This window comes from Mesoplodon mirus, assembly GCF_964341445.2.
Source record: "Mesoplodon mirus genome assembly, chromosome: 3".
In the NCBI taxonomy this organism is placed as follows: Eukaryota; Metazoa; Chordata; class Mammalia; order Artiodactyla; family Ziphiidae; genus Mesoplodon; species Mesoplodon mirus.
The window spans coordinates 168,509,683-168,531,300 of NC_138978.1; the positions used below are offsets into that span (position 1 = coordinate 168,509,683).

Here is a 21,618-nt window from a genome sequence, read left to right on the forward strand (position 1 = left end):
TGACAAAATGCGAGGATTCAGGGATTAGTTCAGAAGAGGTGTGCTAAGGAGGACCAGATAGTCTTAGTTCTTTAAGGCCAAAACATATAGTGACTTGGATAAGAGGTGACAGTAAGATGCCAGTCCTCTTAAGTCTCTTTCAGACCAGCATTCCCCAGGATATAATTTAACTTGGAATTTTCACCTTCCTTCTCAACCTTCTTAGTGTCACCCAAATTTTACATGTGGAGAAATCAAGGAAACTAAAAGCTTACTGACTTCTCTAAAACATGGCACCAGGGATCAGCTTTTACATTATTATACTCAATGAAAGTATAGAGGGCTACATGCAAGAGACTATACCAGGTATGGGACACTTCCTTCTAAACCTAGGACTTATTTAGCACAGCATAATAAGTCTGAGAGACTATGAGTTCAGAATACTTAGTACTCTTTCCAGAAAAGCAAAAGATGTCCCATTATCCTCAAGATTCATATTATTAAATCTAGGAATCCCATTAAGGTATCAGGTTAGGAGAGTTCTTTGTAGCGGGGGTCACAAATTCCACAGGACCCAGGCAAGTAACATGAAGGAGCAAAGTAGGCCAAGAGATGTGGTGGAATACATTTTCTTTTCTATTTTTTTCAAAGCAAAGGAAACACATTTTATTTTATTTTATTTTTGGCCACACTGGGCAGCACATGAGCTTAGTTCCCCCACCCGGGATCAAACCCATGCCCCCTGCAGTGGAAGCATGGAGTCTTAACCACTGGACCACCAGGGAAGTCACTGGAATCACACCTTCATCAGCCGCTCCTCCATTTGCATTATATGAAATTTTATGTATCTGTCTTTGGAGAAAAGCATCAGTGTCAAATCTAGCAAGGAAACATTTGCCCTCAGGACATGAGTCTGAACTAGCACTTGAAAATGTGACAATAGAATTTTCTGATCACGTTTTAACAAAGGATTTACTTACTGATCACTAAGAAGTAAAATTCAGAAAACAGTTCCCCTCCCCCACTGCAAGAATAAATCTATAATAAAACATTTTCAGTCACCCTCTCCCCTCTTCCCAAGGTGTGCCCTTTCATGTGCACTTCATCGTAGAGCCAACTGACATCCAGAAATACTCTGAAAGGCACCTGGCACTGTCGTGTTGCTCATGCCTCTGGTACACCTCCCTGGCAGGCAAGTGGAACCTTTTCTGTAGCTTCCCACTTTCAATAGAAATTTATTGAAAAATTTTCTTGATAGCAAAATACTTAAAGATTCCTTTCCCCTGCTCATCCTTCAGTTATCTACTGGAAAATTACAGAATTGAAAAGGTTTTTGCCCCCAGTTGTGACCAACACATGGAATATTGGAGAACATCTGGGTTACTCTAAGTTCTTAGGTTACATACGTAGGTATATACAGAGGAAGTTGAACCCCAAGTTCTATTCCTTCCCAAAATGGGTAACAGAAGAGAGGATTTGATTAGAACAGCTGAAAACACCTGATACTCATTCTACGATGGAGCAAAGCAGGCTTTTTCAACCATAAACTGATACCACCTTGTTGGTCATAAACCCTTCAGAGATCCAACAAGATGAGCCTCAAATTTCAAAGAGAGTCAGCAGAGAATGCTAAGATATATGAACAGAAGAGAATGCTGCTAAAGGCACAGAGCAAAGAATCCCAAGGAATTTTTAGTGCCATTTTCATTTAATAAGCCAGTAGTATAGCGACCTAAAGACCTTGGCTGTGATCACACCAGGATGTTTTTATGGTACTGCTGCAGGAAAACATGATGGGCAGCTGGCATCCTCTGGCTCACGGTGCTCAGTGAGCAGCTCCAGCACCAACTCTGTGGAGAGCCTACGGCTGGGGGGTGTAACGGAGGTATTTCTTGCCAGATGGGAGCTCTTTGGTGAAGACTCCTTTAGGGAAAAGTTTTTTGGCTTCCTCTTCAGGGATGGTTGGAATGACCATCACGCTGTCTCCATGCTATTGAAAAGACATTGTGAATGGTGAAATTCAATCTTATAGTGAAGGCTAAAGGCAATAATTAACGTTAGAAAGTAGCTACAGTTGCTGATGAGAATAATCAAATCTCCTTTGCTCTATCCCCTCTGAGGAATTTTGTTTTCGTAAGTTGACCTTTGACACTTTTCGGAAGGGAAGTATTTCCCCACCTTAACAAGAAATAGTCCTGTTTTAAATCTAGTAATGGCTTGCCACCTAAGTCCTTATCATTGCCCTGCGTGACTGAATCCGGCTTCCTCTCCCATCCCCGGCCTCTCCCCCTACCTCCTGCTGCTGCTTTTCCAGCACGGTGGCTCTCCTATTCCTTGAACATGCCAAGCTCACTATTAGAAAAGCTTCTTAGCTGTTCCTTCAAGCCTGCCGTGCTCTTCCCTCCTAAATATGCGCGACTTGGTCTCTCACTTTCTTCATGTCCTTCCCAAAGGTCCCTTCAGAGAAGGGCCTTTCTTCACAGCCAAGTATAAAACCAACCCTCCCACCTGTGCTCCCCTTCTCCCCACCTCTGGCTTGACTACTCTCTGTGGCACCTATCGTTACCTAATATACTGTAAACTTGTTTATTGTTTGTCTCTACCAACTGGAATTTACATTCTGTGAGGGCAGGGACTTTATACTGATTGTTCATTGCTGCATCCCAGTGTCTACTGTCTGGGCTCAATAAACATATGATCAAAGAATGGATACAGAATATAAATGGTTTGCCTGTCAGAAGAAACAAAATAACAAAACCAGGTGTTCAGGTTAGCATATTAAAAAAATGTAGCAATGTTAAGACACTCTTGTGATATTATCCATGTCGTACATATGGCAGGAATCTTAGAGTTTAAAAGTTCATGAACAGGTTTCAGAGAATTCTACATAGGTTTAAAAGACTGAAGCTTAAGAGAAATGAAATGTTTCAAGACATTAATACACCACATAGGTTTATACCCATGACTTAAGTGGCCAGTCTAATTTCTGCTATAAATATTTTGCCATAAGGGAAGAGTTAAAGGTTTTTTAAAAAATCCTTTTATTAGGAAAAGGAATCATTCTGACCAATTAATTTGTCCAAATAATCTAAAAGTTAGAAATACAGGAGTTTGTATAAAAGGGGTTAAAGACCCTGAAAATGGCCTCTCAGCAAATCTTAAACTCAGCCAGGAGGAAAAGCCCTCCCAGTGTACTTGCACGCCAGAAACAAGAGCCCCACGTAACACTGACCCTGGAGGTAGCCACTGAGAGACTGGCCCCACAGGCCTTCCAGGCAAGTTGGGTATCTTCCCTTTTAACATCTTTACCTTCCAATCAACTGGGGTGGCAACCCTCTTTTCTGCTGTCAGCTGCAGAGAGATAACTACTCGGAGAATCTCATCAAAGTTCCTGCCAGTGGTAGCTGGGTAGAGGATGGACAGTTTTAGCTTCTTATCAGGACCAAAAATAAATACCTGCAAAGCACACAGACGCATAAACAGGAAGAACTCTTTGAATGTTTTTGATGCTAAAGCCTCTTAGAAGGCTCTTAAGTCATTGAAAATGTTCAAGGGTATAACAAAACAAAACAACAACAAAAATCTGCAAATATCTAGAAGGATACACCAAACAAACTGGGTGGCTGGAGTAGATGTGATTTTTCTTCTCCATGTTATATTTCTAAACTTGAAGGAAATTATATTTGGCTCTGGCTGTCTCAGTAAGAAAAACTGATTTGCGAACTGAATCCAGGAAAGGCCTCAGGAAGGTACTATGTTAACTACGGAAGATTATCATAAAAATAATACTAATGGGAGTTGATCCCGGTCCTCAAATTGTTGTATATTTTTGCAGATGTGGGACTAAGTTTGTTCTCTAGTGGGTAAGGACAGAACAAATAAGAATTCAAAACCGGGGATGCCTCACGAAGAAGGCTATGACCCACCGCCTTAAAGACTGGGCTGTCAGGAGGACTACAGAAGAAGATTTCTCAATTTTAGGTGACATCCTAGGATAACTGAGAGTTAGCTGTGAATTAAGCTTAATTAAAAGTTAGGCTGAAAAATTTTACTTTGTACCAGCATTTAGATAAAAAGTGAGAGTGCCACCAGGACACTTATATCCTAATTGGACATAGTCCCCCATTTCCTTTAGTTGGTCCAAGCATTTACTTGGACATACGTAGCCTGGTCAGTCACAATGACTATGTAATGGATGTACACAACTCACCACACGAGCTGTTACAGGCATGCCCTTTTCGTCCTTCTCTGCTGGGTCCAGCATGCCCAACTGGATGGCAAGGTCCCGATTCTTATCATCAATGATGGGAAAAGGTAACTTTTCTGTGGGCTCATCACCATTGTAAGCATTGATATCCTGAAATGCAGGGGAGAGAGAAAAGAGAAATCTAAACCAGGCATATCCTCTGAATTCAATCAGTTAACAGTCATCGTCTTGTAAGACAGGGAAGAGAAGACCATAATCATCATAATTTCTCTAAGCAATTTTAATAAAATGAATGAATGAACACTCCTCATCCCAACTGTTCATTGACAGGAATAATGGTAGGGTGTAGTACTTAGGTTATAACCTAGAGCCTTCTCATGCCCAAGTCTCTTAAAATTCAGCATGCGTTTACTGCTCTGAGAAAGCATTAAACTCTTTAAAAGCTGAATAATATAGAGTTAGACTTCAATCCAGGGTACCTCTGCGTACCCAAATACTATAAAAACCATCAGTAACAATGAGTTCACATCCAGAAATTAAAGCACGTGCAAAGATAATTTTATAGATCTGGCCCCTGCCTCAAAAGCACCCTGACTCAGACATTAAGCTACTGTAACAAAGATATTAAGACATGAAAAGAAAACACAAAACTTAAAGCAAACACAAGAATGGAGAGTTGAATATTCACTTCAAGGACAAGTCAAAGGTAAAAATGGGTGAAAAGGCAGAGGTGAATTTACACTAGGGTGAAATCCACACAAAAACAAAGCATTTCAAGTCTGAACTAAAGGACAATAATGTATTTGCTTCCACTCTCTATCCCTTCCTCCCCTAGTTAAAAAGTTCATTCATTTTTCTATTCTGGGAAGTTTTGGGGAAAAAAAAAAATCTAGCTTCGTTATTTGATCTGGTGTTGACATTGCACTTAAGGTGGGCTAAGCATTATGGTAAGTACGTGTGAGATACAGATGAGGAAGACACGGTTCCTGCCTTTAAAGGAACTTCTGATTTAGTTGGATGATTTCTGTAAGAAGTAGCAACAAACGCAAGACGGTAATATGTAATGGCAAATGCTGAAGTACACCAGCATCCCCATTTGTAAGACTGCTGGAGTTAGGAGAGACTTCAAGAAAGGCGTATCACTTTTACCTGGGCCTTTGAAGGGTGGATAAGATTTTCACAGGGCAAAAGAAGGCATTCTAGGGAGGGGGAGCAATATTAATGAAACAGGTAGGCAAGTCTGAGCATAAACTATTGACTGGCGAAAGAGGAATTTATCTGGGTAGAGGAAGTAGTGAAAAAGAGGCGTTAAAACTGGAATAAGGTCTATTTATTATGTGGAACCTTGAAAGTAAAACAGGAGTTGATGGCATAGCAGATATAGAACCTTTGTGGATTTCTCAACAGAGATGCTATAGGATAAAAGTGGCATTCATGAACTTTGAAATGGATAACAACAATTTTTAACACGTTTCTTAATTTTATTAGCTTAACTTCCCTTCTGCTGTCACTGGCGGCCTATCAGGTCACCACAGCTAAAATAACAATCAATATGGTTTCATGCTAGAGGCACCTTGAGGTTTCCTACGTAACCAGTTGTGTGTCAAAGTTTGGACACTGCTTCTGAAAGGTGGGACTTATTTCCTATGTAATGCAATCACAATTTTGAAAACTCTAAGGCACAAGCTCACCAGCGAAAATGAACCTGGGTGTGTTCCTATACTTTAAAGGGTATTATATAACTGGCTATAAACTCTTCCTTCAGCCACCTGTACTTTCAATGATTGCTCTGCAGTAATTCTCAACCCTGCCATTTGCATGATAGGCGTTACATTACACCCATGAAAAGCAAAGAACAATATGCTTTGGCTTTATCCTAAAATCAAGCAAATTCCTACTCTCTATCATCTAGTATCAAAGACAGTATTGGTTTGGGGTTCAAATCCCACTGCCACCATTTTCTTGCAGGGAGATCTTTAGTGTGTCCTTCCAACTGCCTGGGTGAAAAAAGTCTTCTCATCTGAAAAGCTGGGAGCAGGAACCATATACCTCCCCTACAGGGCTGCTCCCAGAAACTAACGAGAAACTGCCGGTGAGATACTGTGGAAATGCCAGTGACCATTCACAGCCAAGTGTAAGGAATGAAAACAATCCACCTCAAGAAGGAGAAAGCATTTGCCTTCCCTTTTCTCCTATACTTGATTCTTCTAATCTCAGACACTTAGAATTAACTGGTATAAAGTGGCCATGGGATGCAGCCCCAGGTGGCCAGCTCACAAGTCAGTAGTACATCATATATTCAGTTGCATGTGAAGTGCTTGACATAGTGCCTAGTGCACAGTAAGCATCCTTTGAAAGCTCCCTATCATTATTTAGTAGACACTGTAGCAAAGTCATTAAAATGTTCTCAAGTTAAATCTAGACCACCACATTTATTATCCAAGTAAATCCTTTTGTTGGGAGTAGACAGGTCCTTCAGTTCATTCATTTGACAAATACAGACTGCCTGCCTGCCTAGGAGGTCCTGAGTACTGAGCACTGTTCCAGCAGTGCACGAAACAGGAATCTGCCCTGCTGAGCCTCTACTCTGGTGGGGAGAAACAAACAAACGAAATCAGCAATGTGCAGAGTATTTTAGACGGTGACAGGTGCTAAGGAGACAAATCAGGGGAGGATGGGGAGGACAGAGGGGAGTTATAATTTTAGATAAGGAGGCCAAGGGTGGCCTTAATGGGTATCATTTGAGTTGAGACCTGAAAGACATGAGGGCAAGCCACAAAGATACCTGGGGAAAGAGTCTTCCAAACAGGATTCTGGATGTATTTTGAAGGTAGAGCAGGCAAGTTAGCTGATGAATCAGAAGTGAAAAAACCAGAGGAATTAAGGATGACTCCTGGATTTTTGGCCTGAGCAACTACAAAAATGCAGATGCCATTAGCTGAGATGAGTAAGACCCTGGGATTAAGAACAGGAGCCCCGTTTTAGACATGCTGGATTTGAGGTGATAGGACATCCCAGGGGAGATGCTGTAGGCGGTGGTTTCACCAATCTGGAAGCCAGAAGAGTCTGGCCTAGAGATGGAAATTTGGGAATCATAGCATATAGATGTGGATGAGTTTACCAAGGTGAAGAATGTAGATAAAAAGAGAAGAGGTCCAAGAAGTGAGTCCAGGGCAACTCCAGCATATATTCAGTATTAGGGGTTGGGAGATGAGGAAGCTCATGCCGCACATGAGCAGGAACAGCTAGAGAAGTGGTGTCCTGGAAGCCAAGAAAGAAGGGGGCTGAGAACTGACCACTGGATTTAGCAAGGTGGAGGTCACTGTGCAGTCCAAGTCAGACTTTCAAATCATCAGTGAAGTCTGAATCTGAGCCTTACTTGTACCTTCACCTCAAAAAACCAAGCTACTCTATAAAATTTATAGCTTAATCTGTAACCTCAAAGCCTATGCCAATGGGTACTGTACCTTGCTCCAGGCAAGATGGTCTTCAACACTGTCTATTGAAAGGGCAATCATCTTAACGTTCCTCTTGGCAAATTCTGGTGCCAGCTTTGCTGCTCTGCCAAGCTCCGTGGTACACACTGGGGTAAAGTCCCGAGGGTGGGAAAAGAGAATTCCCCATCTGAATGAAGGAAAAGGTCACAGTTGAATGAAGAGATTATCACCAGCATCATGTACAATGAAAAATCACAAATCCTAGATCAAAAATGACTTCTTTTTTCAAATGAATGCTTATGAAGACAATCACTTTTAAACTTTTCTGTTGAGGAATGCTTTTTGATCTTCTTATCTCCAGAAAAGCCTATGTTTAAAGCCCAATTCAATCAAAGATATGAAATTCAACATGATAAACATTTAAAAAGACTGTAAGGATGTTGCCTCCTTTAATAACTCTAGAGCCACCTTGAGTCCTTTTCAGCTAATAAAATCTGTGCTACTCAAACCAAGTACTTATTGAAATAATTTTTTTTTCTTTTTAACCTTCCTACATTTTTTTCTAAGCACAGATATGCTGACATTCACCTCCAATAATGGATGTTCCAATATGCCCTGAATCTAGACCAATGCCTGACTACAATAATAAACAGATTATGTAATCTGAAATAAACAGGCTTCTATCCTCTATTTATCCGTAAAATTAAAGCTGACACTTGGTTCTTTGAAAGTGAACAGATATAAAAACTTCTGTAAAACTAGTTTACTGAGCTAACCTGCTAAACAGGACACCCAATATTTGTACCCTGACCAAACAACAGCATTTTAAGAGTTTTACCTATCTCTTCATTTGCAGTTTATTCTTCTTTTTGCATTAGACCAAGTGGGTAGAAAATGATAGCCTCCAATGTCGATTTCTACAACTACAGATTCTTAGGGAAATACTAATATCTAAATCATCATTGCCTAAGGTTAAACTGGTGTAAGTTTTAAGCCGTTTCAAGCTAAAAGTCACCAAGAACTTTGGAGTACTGTTTCCTTCTCCTGGGCAACGGAAACTACTCTTTCAACTGAAAAGGAAAACCTAACATGCAGTTTCCACACTCCTGTTGACTTAACAACATTAAAGCAGGATCCTAAGCTAGTAGATGACTAACTCTAGCCTAGATGCCAAGCTGACCTCCCTAAAGTTTGCCAAGTTTCCTGAAGCACAAAGAAGAAAGCAGAGACAAGGTACCTAATTCCCAGCTACATCTGCCACTCAACTCCCAAGGTTTCAGAAAAGGAAAAGACCTTCTTACAAAAAGGATGGATGGCCCTATGGCAAGACTGGGAAGAGAGAGGTAATATTTTTAAGATTGTGGAGGGGTGTGGTATGTTTACTTTTGATAAAGGGCAATAAGACATACATATGTTTTGAAATAAGCTAGCTATGAGTAAAATTTAGGCCTTAGAGTCTGTGGTAAAGGATCTGAAGGGTCAGATGAGACTTAAGGAAAGTCTCCAGAACTTGAGAAAAAATGAGCAGGGCACTTCTTCCTGTATTGTTAAAGAGGTGATTAATTAGAAAAATCAAGCATTCTCTTTCCATCGTGAGTCAAGAGACTGTATTGCTGAATCATGTTAAGGAACTCGTTTGAGGCCACTTCACATCCTCCCCCCTCCCAGAAGCCAAAACTCTAGTTTGCCACATGGCTAGGAACAGGATAAACTCTGGGAATGTCTTACTATGGCCTGCCTCCCCTCTAAGTCTCCCTACTGCTGCTCTTCAGAGGAATACAATTACATTATCCCCTTTCCTTTTTCCTCATTTTCAAAAGACAAAAGGTTTCTTCATTTAAGGGAGGGGTCCCCACTCACTAACCCCCAGAAAACCCATGTTTTGTTTGGTGAAGATGTACTGTGAAGAAGCTGCTTATACCACACACATACAGAAACAGTGACTGGGCTCAATAAACACTAAATGCAGCACCCAAACTCCTTGGTTGTTTCCAGTTGTCAGGGGAAGGGTAGAATCTGTAACGTTTGAAATTATTTTAATTTTCTCCAAAACACACCTGGATCAAAAATTGATAGTATGAATTGAAATCACATTAAGAATGGAGTTTGGAAAAATTATATTAGGCAAAAATCCATGTATTACAATGATATAAAGGGCTCAAACTTATTTTCGGGGGAGGGCAGGAAATAGTACTATCCCATGCCTGACCCAAGGCAGACTTGTATATTTTTGTTTATAGATGCAGATAGTTTTCTCATCTTCCTACTTATGGCTCCCTGAGAAGATACCACTTTTAATCAAATTAAGATAGATCGAGGACAATAAATGACAACAAAAAAATCCCAAATAGGGTTAGCTTAAATAGTGACATCATTTATAACTATTGCTACAGTAAATATGCTTTATATTAATATTTATTTACAACCTAAGAGTTCTGGGAAAATTCTGTTTTATGAGGGTGAGGGCTGTAGGTAGGAATGGGAAGGAACATTATCTGAAAATCCCATGGAGTTTTGGAGAAATACTAATACCTAAATTCCAAGTATGTAACTGGACATAGTCTGTATTTCTGAAGTCTTTCCCTGCCTTTATTGGCTGAATGTTCCATTTCTCATCCTTTCTCTAGCCTAGTCCTCTCTTGCAAAAAACTTAGCTCTTCCCTTAATCAGTAGCTGGAAAATGGATTTAAGGGACTGTAAGGGGTTGGTTAGGCCTAAGGTATAAGAATCTCTCCCAGGTGCTCTGCACAGGCCTGTCCAATCATTGATTAATCTCATAAACTGCACCCTCTGTCTGTAATATATGTACCTGGACACTGTATATAAAAGGGATACAAAGCAAGAAGGAATTCTAACACCTCAGACCACAGAGTAGTGGGGCCACTGGAACTCCAGAACCATAATATAACTAGACACATTAGTGTCTAGTTTCACTAGACACTAGTGAAATGTTTCACATTAAATCTAATCCACTTAAAGTTTGTTGATTCAGGAGCTGTAAAACCACAGTAACGCCAATATACTCCTAGTCATAAAGGTATGATTGCCAGGCTAGATCATGGATCACCAATTTGGCAAGTCTACCTGCGGCTGGAAGCAAGGCAGAGGGGGAGGGGGCAGTGAGAGGCACTCTGCAGTGAAACAAAAGGGTCTCAAAGGGGGAGGTACGGGTGTCCAGGTGCTTGGCTATCCATGGCCACTGCAACTGAACAACCTCAGAAAGTCCTTCCCTCAAGGTGTTGCAAGTTCTGAAATGAAGGACACACACACAGTGTTCTGGGTTCCTCCCAAAGCTGTTATCAAATCACATTCTAGCAGCTGGGGGAGGTTCTGGACAAAGCCTTTCAGCCACTATCTGGCACCTGGTGGTTTCAAATTGTTTTTGTGCTGAGAAGCCTGCAAATACCACTGCAGCAAGTAGAACCCTCACATAACACGCTGGGCCCTTCCTGAACCTTCAGCCAGTAGCAGTGTCCTCTGACTCTGGCCTTGGACACCAACCTTCCCCAGGGAGCAAATTCCAGAACGGAGGGAGGGAGGGAGGAGGTGCGACCCTGGGCACGAGTACCGGGGAATTGACCGCCGATGCTGCCCGCCCCCTGCTCCCTCCGGCCCTCGGCTGTACCATACTACTTGCACAGTTTACCAAACAGAGGCAAACAGACAACGAGCTCTCCTCCGCACCGGCCTCCCGAACCCGGGACCTGCGCGATCCCAATTTTGTTCCCCTCCCCCTTCCTCACCCCGGAGCCGGCCCAGCCACGCGGGGGACGGAAGGCGAGAGAGGATCCAATGGCCGGCGGAGGGCGGGCCGGAGGGTCGCTGCCAGCCAGCAGCGCTCGGCCGCCGCGGGGCAGGGGCCACACGACGAGAGGCACGTGCAGGAACCGGTGCGGGGAGGAGGCGGGCGGCGAGCAGGGGGCTGAGCGGTGAGGAGGACGGAAGGAAGAAACAAGGGAAGGCACCTCTGAGTCCGGGCGTAACCCGAGGTCAGGATAGGGTGAAGAGGTGGCCACTTACGAGTCTCCCAGATAGTCGTGGAAACGGATGCGGCCGATGGTAGTATTGGCCTCGAAGTTGGGAGCCTCGTCCCCGAGAAGGAGCCCTCCGGGCATGGCGGCAGCGGTGACACGGAAGGAGGACTAGGCACAACGGCTACAACCACCACCTGGCTGGTTCTGGCGTGTGTGCTGGGGAGCGGAATAAATGGGGCTTCCAGGGGCGGGACGGGAGGGGGCGGGGTGGGCGGGACCAAAGCAAAGCCTAGATAGACGGAGTCGCTGCGGGAGCGATGGGAGGGACAAGGGGCGGGGCCAGGCTGTGGGTGGGGCCGCGGCTGGCGTGGGCGGGAGCGAGAGTCCGGAACCGGCGGGAGCCTGGGCCTGGGCTAGGGGAGGACAGTCCTGGGCCGGGTCCGGCACCCCGCCAGGCCTCTGCCCTGCCGGGAGCCTGTGGACACTATCATGCTCTCCTCATGTGACAGGGGACTCAGTGACGTCGCTCTTTGGAGGCTTGGGGGTGCGTTCTGGGCTTTGGAAGTAAAGGAAGCGGAACGCAGTAGGAATGGGAGCCCCAAGGCGGACAGCCGCCCTGAGGAGACGCACGAAACCGCTGCTACCCTCCTGCACACCCACTCACGGCCGACTCCTGGCAGAGGGTTCTGGCGACCCCTGCACTCCCCGCTCTGTTAGTGTGAGCGTCTGGCATCCTGAGCGCCCCAGCCAGCCTAGCCATCCTGATATCTGTATCAGAGGATGTGGCAAGACCCAAGCATGTGGGGCACCTTGCGTCAGAGGAAGTGGCTTTCTTGTTGCAGCAAAAATTCCAGCACCCATATCAGTAAGTGCTTGGGGGAATGTGACCAAACTTTTATTTTTATTCCACTCCCAGAGTTCATTATGAACCATAAGATATTCAACACAATTATCCTGAAGTTTAAATATAAATTTTAAAACATACTTATTGTGATCTATTGTGTGCACGTCAACTCTGCCACCCAAGGAAGTGGGAAGTTTAGATTCATTTATTTACTTTCTATGTGCCAAGCACAAGGTAGCCAAGATGACTGTTCTCTTGGAGCTTTCATTATAGTGAGGGATACATATTTAACCAAGAATATATTAGACAGTAGTAAATCATATTCAGAGAAAATAAGATTATGTGCTAGAGGGTAACTGAGGTGCTGCTTCGATTGGGTGGTCTGGTCTGGGAAAGCCTCCAGGGTAATATAGGTAAACTATAAGTAGTTACTGCCGCCATTGTGCCTGGAGTGTTCCTTTTTGGGGATGAGCTTCCAACTTCGAGGCCATAACAACCAGTTATCAGCTGCATCTGTTTCCACAACTACTTTAGTTTATATAGTAAGTGCTCTGGAAATGGTAGCTATTATTTGGATGATGATAGTAGGTTATGCAATAACCCTTGCTTTGCCAACTGTTTGCTAGGCACTGTACCAGACCTGGTGATACAGAGAAGAGATACAGTCTCTGCTCATACAGGGAAAGCAGATGATGTACATACAGTTACGATAAAAACGTAAATGCTGATGGAGGGTTGGGGGGAGGGGAGGGTCCCAGATTGTTAGAGTCCAGAAGTATGAAAAATTCTCTGGGTGGGGCTCCTCAGGCTTAAAAAAAGGCACAGGGCAGTGTTAAGAGAAGTGACTCACATACTATGATTTGTTTTCATCATAGTGATGTTTTTGTGTGTGTGCATGCTAATCATACTTTCTCATTTCTCCTCTAAACAAGGACTTGTAGTAAGATTACTGGAAAAATTTCTTAGCCACTCTGGAAAACTCTGTGAAGCTACTATACTTTAATCTGTAAACTAATTTGACTCCAAACTTTGGTTTTAAAAGTGCTATGTTTTAACTCCTTTTGTAGGGGAGAAAGAGAACAAGAGGAAAAGGAGGGTAATTTGAACTTAAGGCACTATTAATAATGTTGTGGAGATAGGCTGGAAAACACAGATATACCACAAATATGGAGAATGAACACAGAAACAGATTACAGATCTCTAGAAAAGGCATAATTATAAAACTGTCTGTTGTACAATAAATTAAGCAACTGTGATAAAATAAATGTCTGTTCCAGAGACTGCACACTGGCAATCCTCTTGTCGACTGCAGACTTGTTTGCTTTAGCCTTTCTAGCATTTTTAATTCTTTTGAGTTAGCCGTCAACATCTAAAAAAATCCAATTTCCACAAAAATATCTGAATTTCTATCTCCTCAAAAGTCAGAAGAACTGGCCACACTGGGCTCATGTTCCACTTGGCGAACAGTGACTGGAGAGTAGCCTTCTAAGAGCACATATATTTCCTATTTATTCAGAAGACGCCCCACCACTTACTGACATTGTCTATTGGCAGTTTAACCACACTCTTTCCCTGTTATTTTTCTTAGGTTAGAATTAGGAGGAAAATGAGTCCCATCCTAATGTAACCCTATCTCTGGCAAAAATTGTAAAAGTGAAAGGTTGACTAAGGGCCATATGTTTCAAGGTGGAACAAGGTAGAGCATATTTCTTTGTAAAAGTAGAGAATGTTCCCATATACTTAATATGCAGACAAAGTCAAAAGAACACCAGCTGTCCTGCCTGACTCTTGTAGGTAGTTGAGTTTAACTTCTGTACTACACTGAAGGAAGATGTGGTAGCCAGGAGAAGAGTGGAGAGTGGCAGGAACTCTAGAAGCAGAGCAGCAGATGACTGATGCTGAAGGGTGCAAGATAACCTATCTAGTCATTAAAGGATACTTTACACAGGATACTAATAGCCTGCTAGCTTCCAACCTTAAACTACAGTGGGCTAAGCCCCTCTGTAGAGGGAAAAGCAAGAAGTGCCATGAGAAAGGAGGAGGGGCCAGGGAGGCATCCCAGGGAGAGACCAGAATGTGGAAAAGGGAGAGTTAGGCTAAGGGGAAGGATTTACTTTGCAGAGAGGGTGGAGGCAAATGTCTTCTGACAGCTGGCAGGGTTGGGGAGAACTTGAAGTCCTTAGAATTAACTCCTGATTGACAGGAAGGAAGGGTTTGCAGGGGTTTTCAGAGGGCTCTGACTCTTGGCTGATTGACAGTCTCTTCTGTCCTTACTGCTTTGGACAGACTGAAGGAAAAGGTGAAGGGATTGGCAATGGCCATTTGGAAGAAGAGCAGTACATTAGGATGTCTCCTCTCTCACTAGGTTGTGAGCTCCTAAAGGTTAGACCATATGTTATTGATAAATATTTATGACCTGTTAGACATAGTGGTGTGGAGCTAGATTGCACGAAGTATTGAAGAAGCGTTTGGGCACCTTCCTACAGCCATACAGCAAAGCTTCTTATCCACCTTCTGCTGGAAATAAAAGAGCAATGTGTCCCTAGTTATAATTGTATCTAGGTAAAAATTCTTATGTATGTGGGAGGAGATATATAAAAATTGAAATTAATGTTAGGAAGGTGGGATGATGTTTTTAAAAACAATTCTTATAAAGCTTTCTTGTTAAATTTGATTTTCTTTTCAGAAAAAAAAAATAGAAAGAGGGCTGGAGTACAGGAAACTCTGCTGATCAGGGCAGTGCTATCAACCTGCTGTGTGAGTGAGACTGATAATCTCTCCACTGCTCTTCTTTATCATGTTTAATGTGGGTATTCCTCCCTATCATATCCTACAATCTGGAAAGAAAGCAAAGTATTGGGCTGGCCAAAAAGTTCATTCAGGTTTTCCCATAAGATCGTACGAAAAACCTGAACGAATTTTTTGACCAACCCAATAGGATACATGGGAGTAAAAATGAAAACAAAACAGCTTTTTAAATGCTAAAACGATGAATAGTTCTCAGAGGGACTTTGGAGCAATAAGTTCTGACACTTCTTTTCTCAAATAAAGCACTCTTCCTGAAAGTTTACTGTTTACACTGAAAGAGACTGTTTAGTAAGTTTCACAAATTATGATTGTTTTGGGGAAAAATTTACTCATAAATGGTTAAAGGATTAGATTTTAAAGCATGATATAATAAAGACCAAAAGCCAATTTGGAATTGCTTAAAGGATGTTGAGTTAAGTTAACCAATTTTTTTTCTGCTTTTAGTTAAACATAAAAGGCCTGATGCTCTAAAGGAAAAAAAATTAAGATTTTTACAGAGTGGGCAGTGAATATCAATTCGTGAAGCTTCATATCTTTGTGTGTGTGTGTGTGTATGTGTGTGTATATATATATATATATATATATAGCATATATATATAGACAACACAGAATAAACCGTTACATATATTGTCAAATAATCTTTGACAAGGGTGCCAAGGCCGCTTGATGAGGAAAGATAGTCTCTTCAACAAGTGGTGTAGGGAAAATTGGACATCCACATGCAAAAGGATGAAGTTGGACTCTTACCTTAGACTATATACAAAAAAAAGTAAAAAGGAAAAAGAAGCTTTTTAAAAAAATGAACTTCTATGAAAGCTTCCTTGACCAAAATCTAGCCCATAACCTCCATAAGATTACCTATCAAGGGCAAATGCAAATGCTAAAAGTCTTTTCCACAAATATTAGTAAAAAATCTTTAGTGATCTGAGTGGGTAACGTTAACTTGTTCCATCTGCCGGAAACACAATTTGGATCCAACTGTTCTTTTATAAACTAGTGAGTTTTGTGTTCTCGTACATGTCTTATGGCCAAAATTTGCAAATGAAAACGGTAAGATTTCTCTTTGTGTCTGTATCTTTATGTATGTCTGTGTATGTATGCTATGTATATTTGATACTTTTCTACCTTCAGATGGTATTGCCAAAAGTAACTTGTAAAAGAGCTCTATTTAATTTGCTTTAAAAAAGTGCTTATATAAATTAAGACTAGTCAAATGGGCTTACGTTGTCTCTATTACATATTTAGTTATAAAATTATGAATTCATAATCTAAGAACAAAAATATAAAAAAAAGAAATTGCTTAATGTTTGTAAAGCACAGAAGTAAACAGAGAGAGAGAGAAAAGCCACATGTTTAACTTTTTAGATACTTTGTTTCCATGTTTGTGGTTTTTTATATATATATTCATTTTATATATGTGATTCATTTTCAACAATGATTGTTTTATAAAATATGTCTGCTGTTTTATAAAATATGTCTGCTTAAATGTAGTTTCCAAAATATTTTTGGTAACTTGAATCCTTAAAGTTACAATAACTTAAATTAAATGATGATATTCATTGAATATCTAGGTCATTTCCAAGTAAGATAAAACACTGAAACATTAAATGCTAAACATAAATGTATCTAATTTTAGCTTCTTATTACAGAGAGAGAAGAGATTAAGTTAGGTCTGTTAATAACATATTCTTCTAGCCACACTGAAAAAAAAGTCTATTAAAAAAGTCATATGCGTCTAGAAATTATGAAATGTATTTATAAATTTGCCAATCTACTACAGAAGTTAGTATGTGACAAACAGTTCACAATTGCCTGATTCTTAGTTTTCACTGAAAATTAGCATTACTAAGAGTTAAAAATTTAGATCAGTACATGTAACTAAAAGTACTAGAAATAATAAGAACAAAAACTATGCATGCAAGTATACAAGTAAAGTAGGATATGATTTTGGTAAAAAAAAAAGATATGAGGTATAAAGTTGTGTTTTTGTTAAGGAAAATGGAAAGAAATTTTGTCCTAGTTTAGAGGTTATTTGAAGTTGCTTCAGAATTTTTTAAAAAAGAAGAGAATAAAGGACAAAAACTAAATGGATATAGAAAGTTGGGAAGAAGAGAAAGAAGGAGGGAGAAATTTTTTTTTTTTTCAGTACACAGGCCTCTCACTGTTGTGGCCTCTCCTGTTGCGGAGCACAGGCTCCGGACATGCAGGCTCAGCGGCCATGGCTTACAGGCCCCGCCGCTCTGCGGCATGTGGGATCTTCCCGGACCGGGGCACGAACCCGTGTCCCCTGCATCGGCAGGCGGACTCTCAACCACTGTGCCACCAGGGAAGCCCAGAAAATTTTATATTATGTAATCAAGCTGGCTAAAAATTAAATGAAATTATTATAAGGATTTAAAAAATAAGCTTTACAATCAATAGTGTCCCTATGCAAAACTAAAATTTAATTTTATTTCTCTGTTAAAATGACAAAGTTTTCTTGAATTATTGGTCTGCTCTTAATAAGAGACTACAAAAGGTTTCTTTACCTTTTAAGTAATCCTACCTAGGATACCATGTTTTGTTTTTTTTACTTTTTTGGTCTTATCTAATTATTTTCTGTGCTTTATTGTTGTTTTTAACAGGGCTTTGATTACTTAACAAAAACTGAATTTTCTCAATATTAAAAGAGCTAAGGGGCTTCCCTGGTGGCGCAATGGTTGAGAGTCCGCCTTCCGATGCAGGGGACATGGGTTCGTGCCCCGGTCCGGGAAGATCCCACATGCCGCGGAGTGGCTGGATCCGTGAGCCATGGCCGCTGAGCCTGCACGTCTGGAGCCTGTGCTCCGCAACGGGAGATGCCACAACGGTGAAAGGCCTGCGTACCGAAAAAAAAAAAAAAGAGCTAAGGATTTTTGTTCATTTGTTTTTAACAGCTATGTAATGTTCTGTATTTGCCTTCAAAATCTTTAGTTGTCACTTTGGTTAATCATGTCACAATTACCTGTGATCCTATTTATTCCTGTGTTTTAAACCTTTGACATTTTTGACAAAATCAAGTTCTAAATGAAGTCTGTTGACCTTGAACTAACTTTGGGAATTTTTTGGAGAGCCCCAGAATATCTCAAGAGATTTGTTCTCTCTCCTTATAAAAAGAGAAATATTAAACTATTTAGGCTTATTTGATATGTCAAATTACATGGGAAGCATAGTCAAGTAAGAAGTGATGTTTGGCCTTTTTGGGTTATATTTGTGTGGATATATATTATTAATGTAAGTGTTCCAGAAACTGTATGGAATTCTTAGAAATCTGCACGTACAGAGGCCGAATTTAGGTGGAAGCCCACCTGCAACACTGACTCCTTAAATGAAACACAACTGTTTAACTGGACTGACCTATTCCCAAGACTAAGAGACTGATTAATTAAGATATGGGACAATATAATTAGATTTGTTCTTTTCTGCTTGTTCCAATTTATGGTTTTCTCCTCCTTGGCTTGATCTCTTATCTCATAACATCTAACTCAAGTCTTTCTGCAGTGACTAACTCAGCCTTTAATATATGAAACTTTCCAGGACTTCCCTGGTGGTGCAGTGGTTAAGAATCCACCTGCTAATGCAGGAAATGTGGGTTCGATCCCTGGTCCGGGAAGATCCCACATGCCGCGGAGCAACTAAGCCCGTGCACCACAACTACTGAGTCTGCACTCTAGAACACGTGAGCCACAACTACTGAGCCTGCGTGCCACAACCACTGAAGCCCGTACGCCTAGAGCCCATGCTCTGCAACAAGAGAAGCCACTGCAGTGAGAAGCCTGCGCACTGCAATGAAGAGTAGCCCCCATTCACCGCAACTAGAGAAAGCCCGTGTGCAGCAATGAAGACCCAACGCAGCCAAAAATAAATATAAAATAAATTTATTTAAAAAAATATATGTATGAAATTTTCCGAAGATAAAGTTTCAAATGGGAAACTGAAGGAAACCAGAATGTCACCTCAAAATATGCCTCTTTCTTTGACATAAAAATTATTTTGAGCTGAAGGCAATTAAGAAGCATCAAAGTCAGAAAAACCTGCCTCTTTCTTCCTAAAGGCAGTATATAAATTCTTCTTTTGCTGGAGACAGACTCTTAGCTCAGAGATGGCATCAGAGAAATCTGCAAGCAAACTTTACTCCATTAGTTTCCTCACATATATTACCTTCCCACAGCTCACCACTCTTGGAAGGCTAAAACAACTTTCCTCTGTCCTGCCATTTCTGTACTAATTTATTTCTCCTTGTTGAAGATGCTATGTAAGCCACAGTTCTAAGCGGGTATCTATCCATCTTCCATCCAGCCAGGTGCCTCGGGGAAGCTGACCTTACCTCCAGCTCCAGAGATAGTCCTAATTGGTCCAAGATAATCCAGCATTACCTGGGAATTTATTAGAAATGCAGATTATCAGGCCCCACGCCAGACCTACTGAATCAGAAACTGGGGATTGGACCCTGCGATAATGTGTTTTAATAAGTCTTCCAGGGGATTCTGATGCTACAGACTAAAACAAAAGCATGCCATTAATCGGGATTGGTTCAGGGACAGGCATTTGATCTAACTCTTTCTAATGAGACGTGACATCCACTAGGGCAACTTCTGGGAAAAGTGTCCTTGCTCCTAAGTGAAAACCAAAGGGAGTCATTTTTTCATCTTCCTCTGAGAATTGTGCCTGGCTGCTTGGAAATATTGCAGTCATGTTTATAAAAGACCAGGAATGACATAATACCAAGAGTGGCAGAGCAGAAGGATGGAAAAAAAATCTGGATACTTAATAACATGATTGAACTACAACCCATCCTGAAACTTATTCTATCTCTAGACTTCCTGCTGAGTCAAGAAATACCCATATTGTTAAAGATAATTTGAATCAGGGTTTCTGTTACTTGCTGTCAAAAGTATCCTATAGTCTGATAAATTAGACTTATTAATATTTTACTTTGGATTTAAAAATTTTTATTCATTAGTGAAAATGACCCAAGATTTATTTTATTTTATTTTTGCTAGCATTGATAGTCAGGATAAACTTCTTAATAAAGTAAATTGGGAAGCTTGTCCTAATTTTTATTATCTGAATAATTTAAATAGCTCAGGAATTATCTGTTCTTTAAGATATGTTGGACCTTCTGGTAAAACAATCTGGAACTAGTGCCTGTTTTGAAGTTAGAACTTTTGGTACATTTTCAATTTCTTCTCTGATTATTGGGCTAATTTTCTCTCTTCAAGAGTCAATATTAGTAATTTATATCTTCCAAAATGTGTCTATTGCATGTAGATTTTCTAAGTTATTGGCGTATGTTGGAAATTTTATAATTTAAATCTATTTTTGGTTATATTCCCTTTCTCATTGTATGTGTTTTTATTTCCTCTCCCTTTTTCTTGGTTCTAGTTACTAATGGTTTTTATGTTGTAGTATTCAAAGACAAAACAAGAACAAAACTATTGTTTTATTTATCAGGTCTATGCAGTTTTGCTATGCTTTCTAGTTCATTAATTTCTACTTTTATTTTACTTAGTTTCTTTCTCCTATTCTCTGTTGGTTTATTTTGATGTTCTCTTTTTAGTTTCTTGAATTGAATGCTTAAATCATTTACTTGTCTTCTATGTGTTAATCAGATCTCTAAAAATTCTGAATTTTTCTTTCAGTTAAGCTTTGGTGGTATCCCATAAGTTCTGAAATGTAGTGTGTTTTTAAATTTCTAAACATTCTGTATTTTAGCACTGATTTCTACTTTAACCCAAGAGTTATTAGAAAACTGTTTTATAATGTTCATGGGATTAGATTGGGTTTGCTACCTTTTTCTTATTAATTTCTTGTTTTCTTGCAATATGATCTGTACCTTTGGAAGCATATTGAGATTTTATTTGCAACCTAGACCTTGATAAGTGTTTATCAATGCTCCATGGCCAGAGAATAGTCTCTGTTTAAAGACTATGACAAATATTTGCCTGTGTACACCTGTCTTTCTGTTTGTCCCTCAATCTATTATTGTTTCCCCATTCCTCCCTATCTACTAAAGCTTATTAATGTCTTCCTTCTTTTCCTTACTCTTTCTCTTTCTACAGCATCAATCTCTGCTTCTCCACTGCTCATTCTATTAGTATACAAACATGCCCTTGTACAGTTCTGTCTAATAGGGATGTAAGATGAGCCACATAGGTAATTTAAAATTTTATGAAAGACACCTTAAAAAAGTGAAAAGAAATAAGTAAAACTAATTGTAATATATTTTATTTAACCCAACATATATAAAATATTATCATTTTAACATGCAATCAACCTAAAAATTATTAACAAGATATTTTATACTTTTTTGTACTAAGTTTTAAAAATCTGATACGTTATTTACACCTA

General features: G+C 40.4%; 2 protein-coding genes across 2 annotated transcripts in view; one reads left to right on the forward strand and one right to left on the reverse strand.

Annotated features, from left to right (window-relative positions):
• Positions 1-639: 639 nt before the first annotated feature.
• On the reverse strand, positions 640-11,852 carry PRDX6 (peroxiredoxin 6). Its single transcript, XM_082612960.1, has 5 exons — positions 11,644-11,852; positions 7,654-7,810; positions 4,190-4,336; positions 3,289-3,435; positions 640-1,969 (listed from the first exon to the last, which is right to left on the reverse strand). The coding sequence occupies exons 1-5, from the start codon at positions 11,736-11,738 to the stop codon at positions 1,841-1,843; spliced, it is 675 nt and encodes a 224-aa protein (XP_082469086.1). The 5' UTR covers positions 11,739-11,852; the 3' UTR covers positions 640-1,840.
• Positions 11,853-11,924: 72 nt separating this feature from the next.
• Positions 11,925-21,618, forward strand: part of LOC309799614 (uncharacterized protein) — a 90,015-nt gene continuing 80,321 nt past the window's right edge. The window contains exon 1 of the mRNA XM_082612962.1: positions 11,925-12,462. Coding sequence (XP_082469088.1) covers positions 12,187-12,462 — 276 coding nt within the window. The 5' untranslated portion in view covers positions 11,925-12,186. The remainder of the gene's footprint in view (positions 12,463-21,618) is intronic.

What these genes read in the sequence shown, in the direction of transcription:
- PRDX6 (XM_082612960.1), bottom strand. Translation starts at nt 11,738, where the DNA reads ATGCCCGGAGGGCTCCTTCTCGGGGACGAGGCTCCCAACTTCGAGGCC. An exon ending in CACGACTATCTGGGAGACTC is followed by an intron (nt 7,811 to 11,643) that starts GTAAGTGGCCAC and finishes TCCTTCATTCAG; the next exon opens with ATGGGGAATTCTCTTTTCCC. An exon ending in CCACCCCAGTTGATTGGAAG is followed by an intron (nt 1,970 to 3,288) that starts GTAAAGATGTTA and finishes TCTTTTCAATAG; the next exon opens with CATGGAGACAGCGTGATGGT.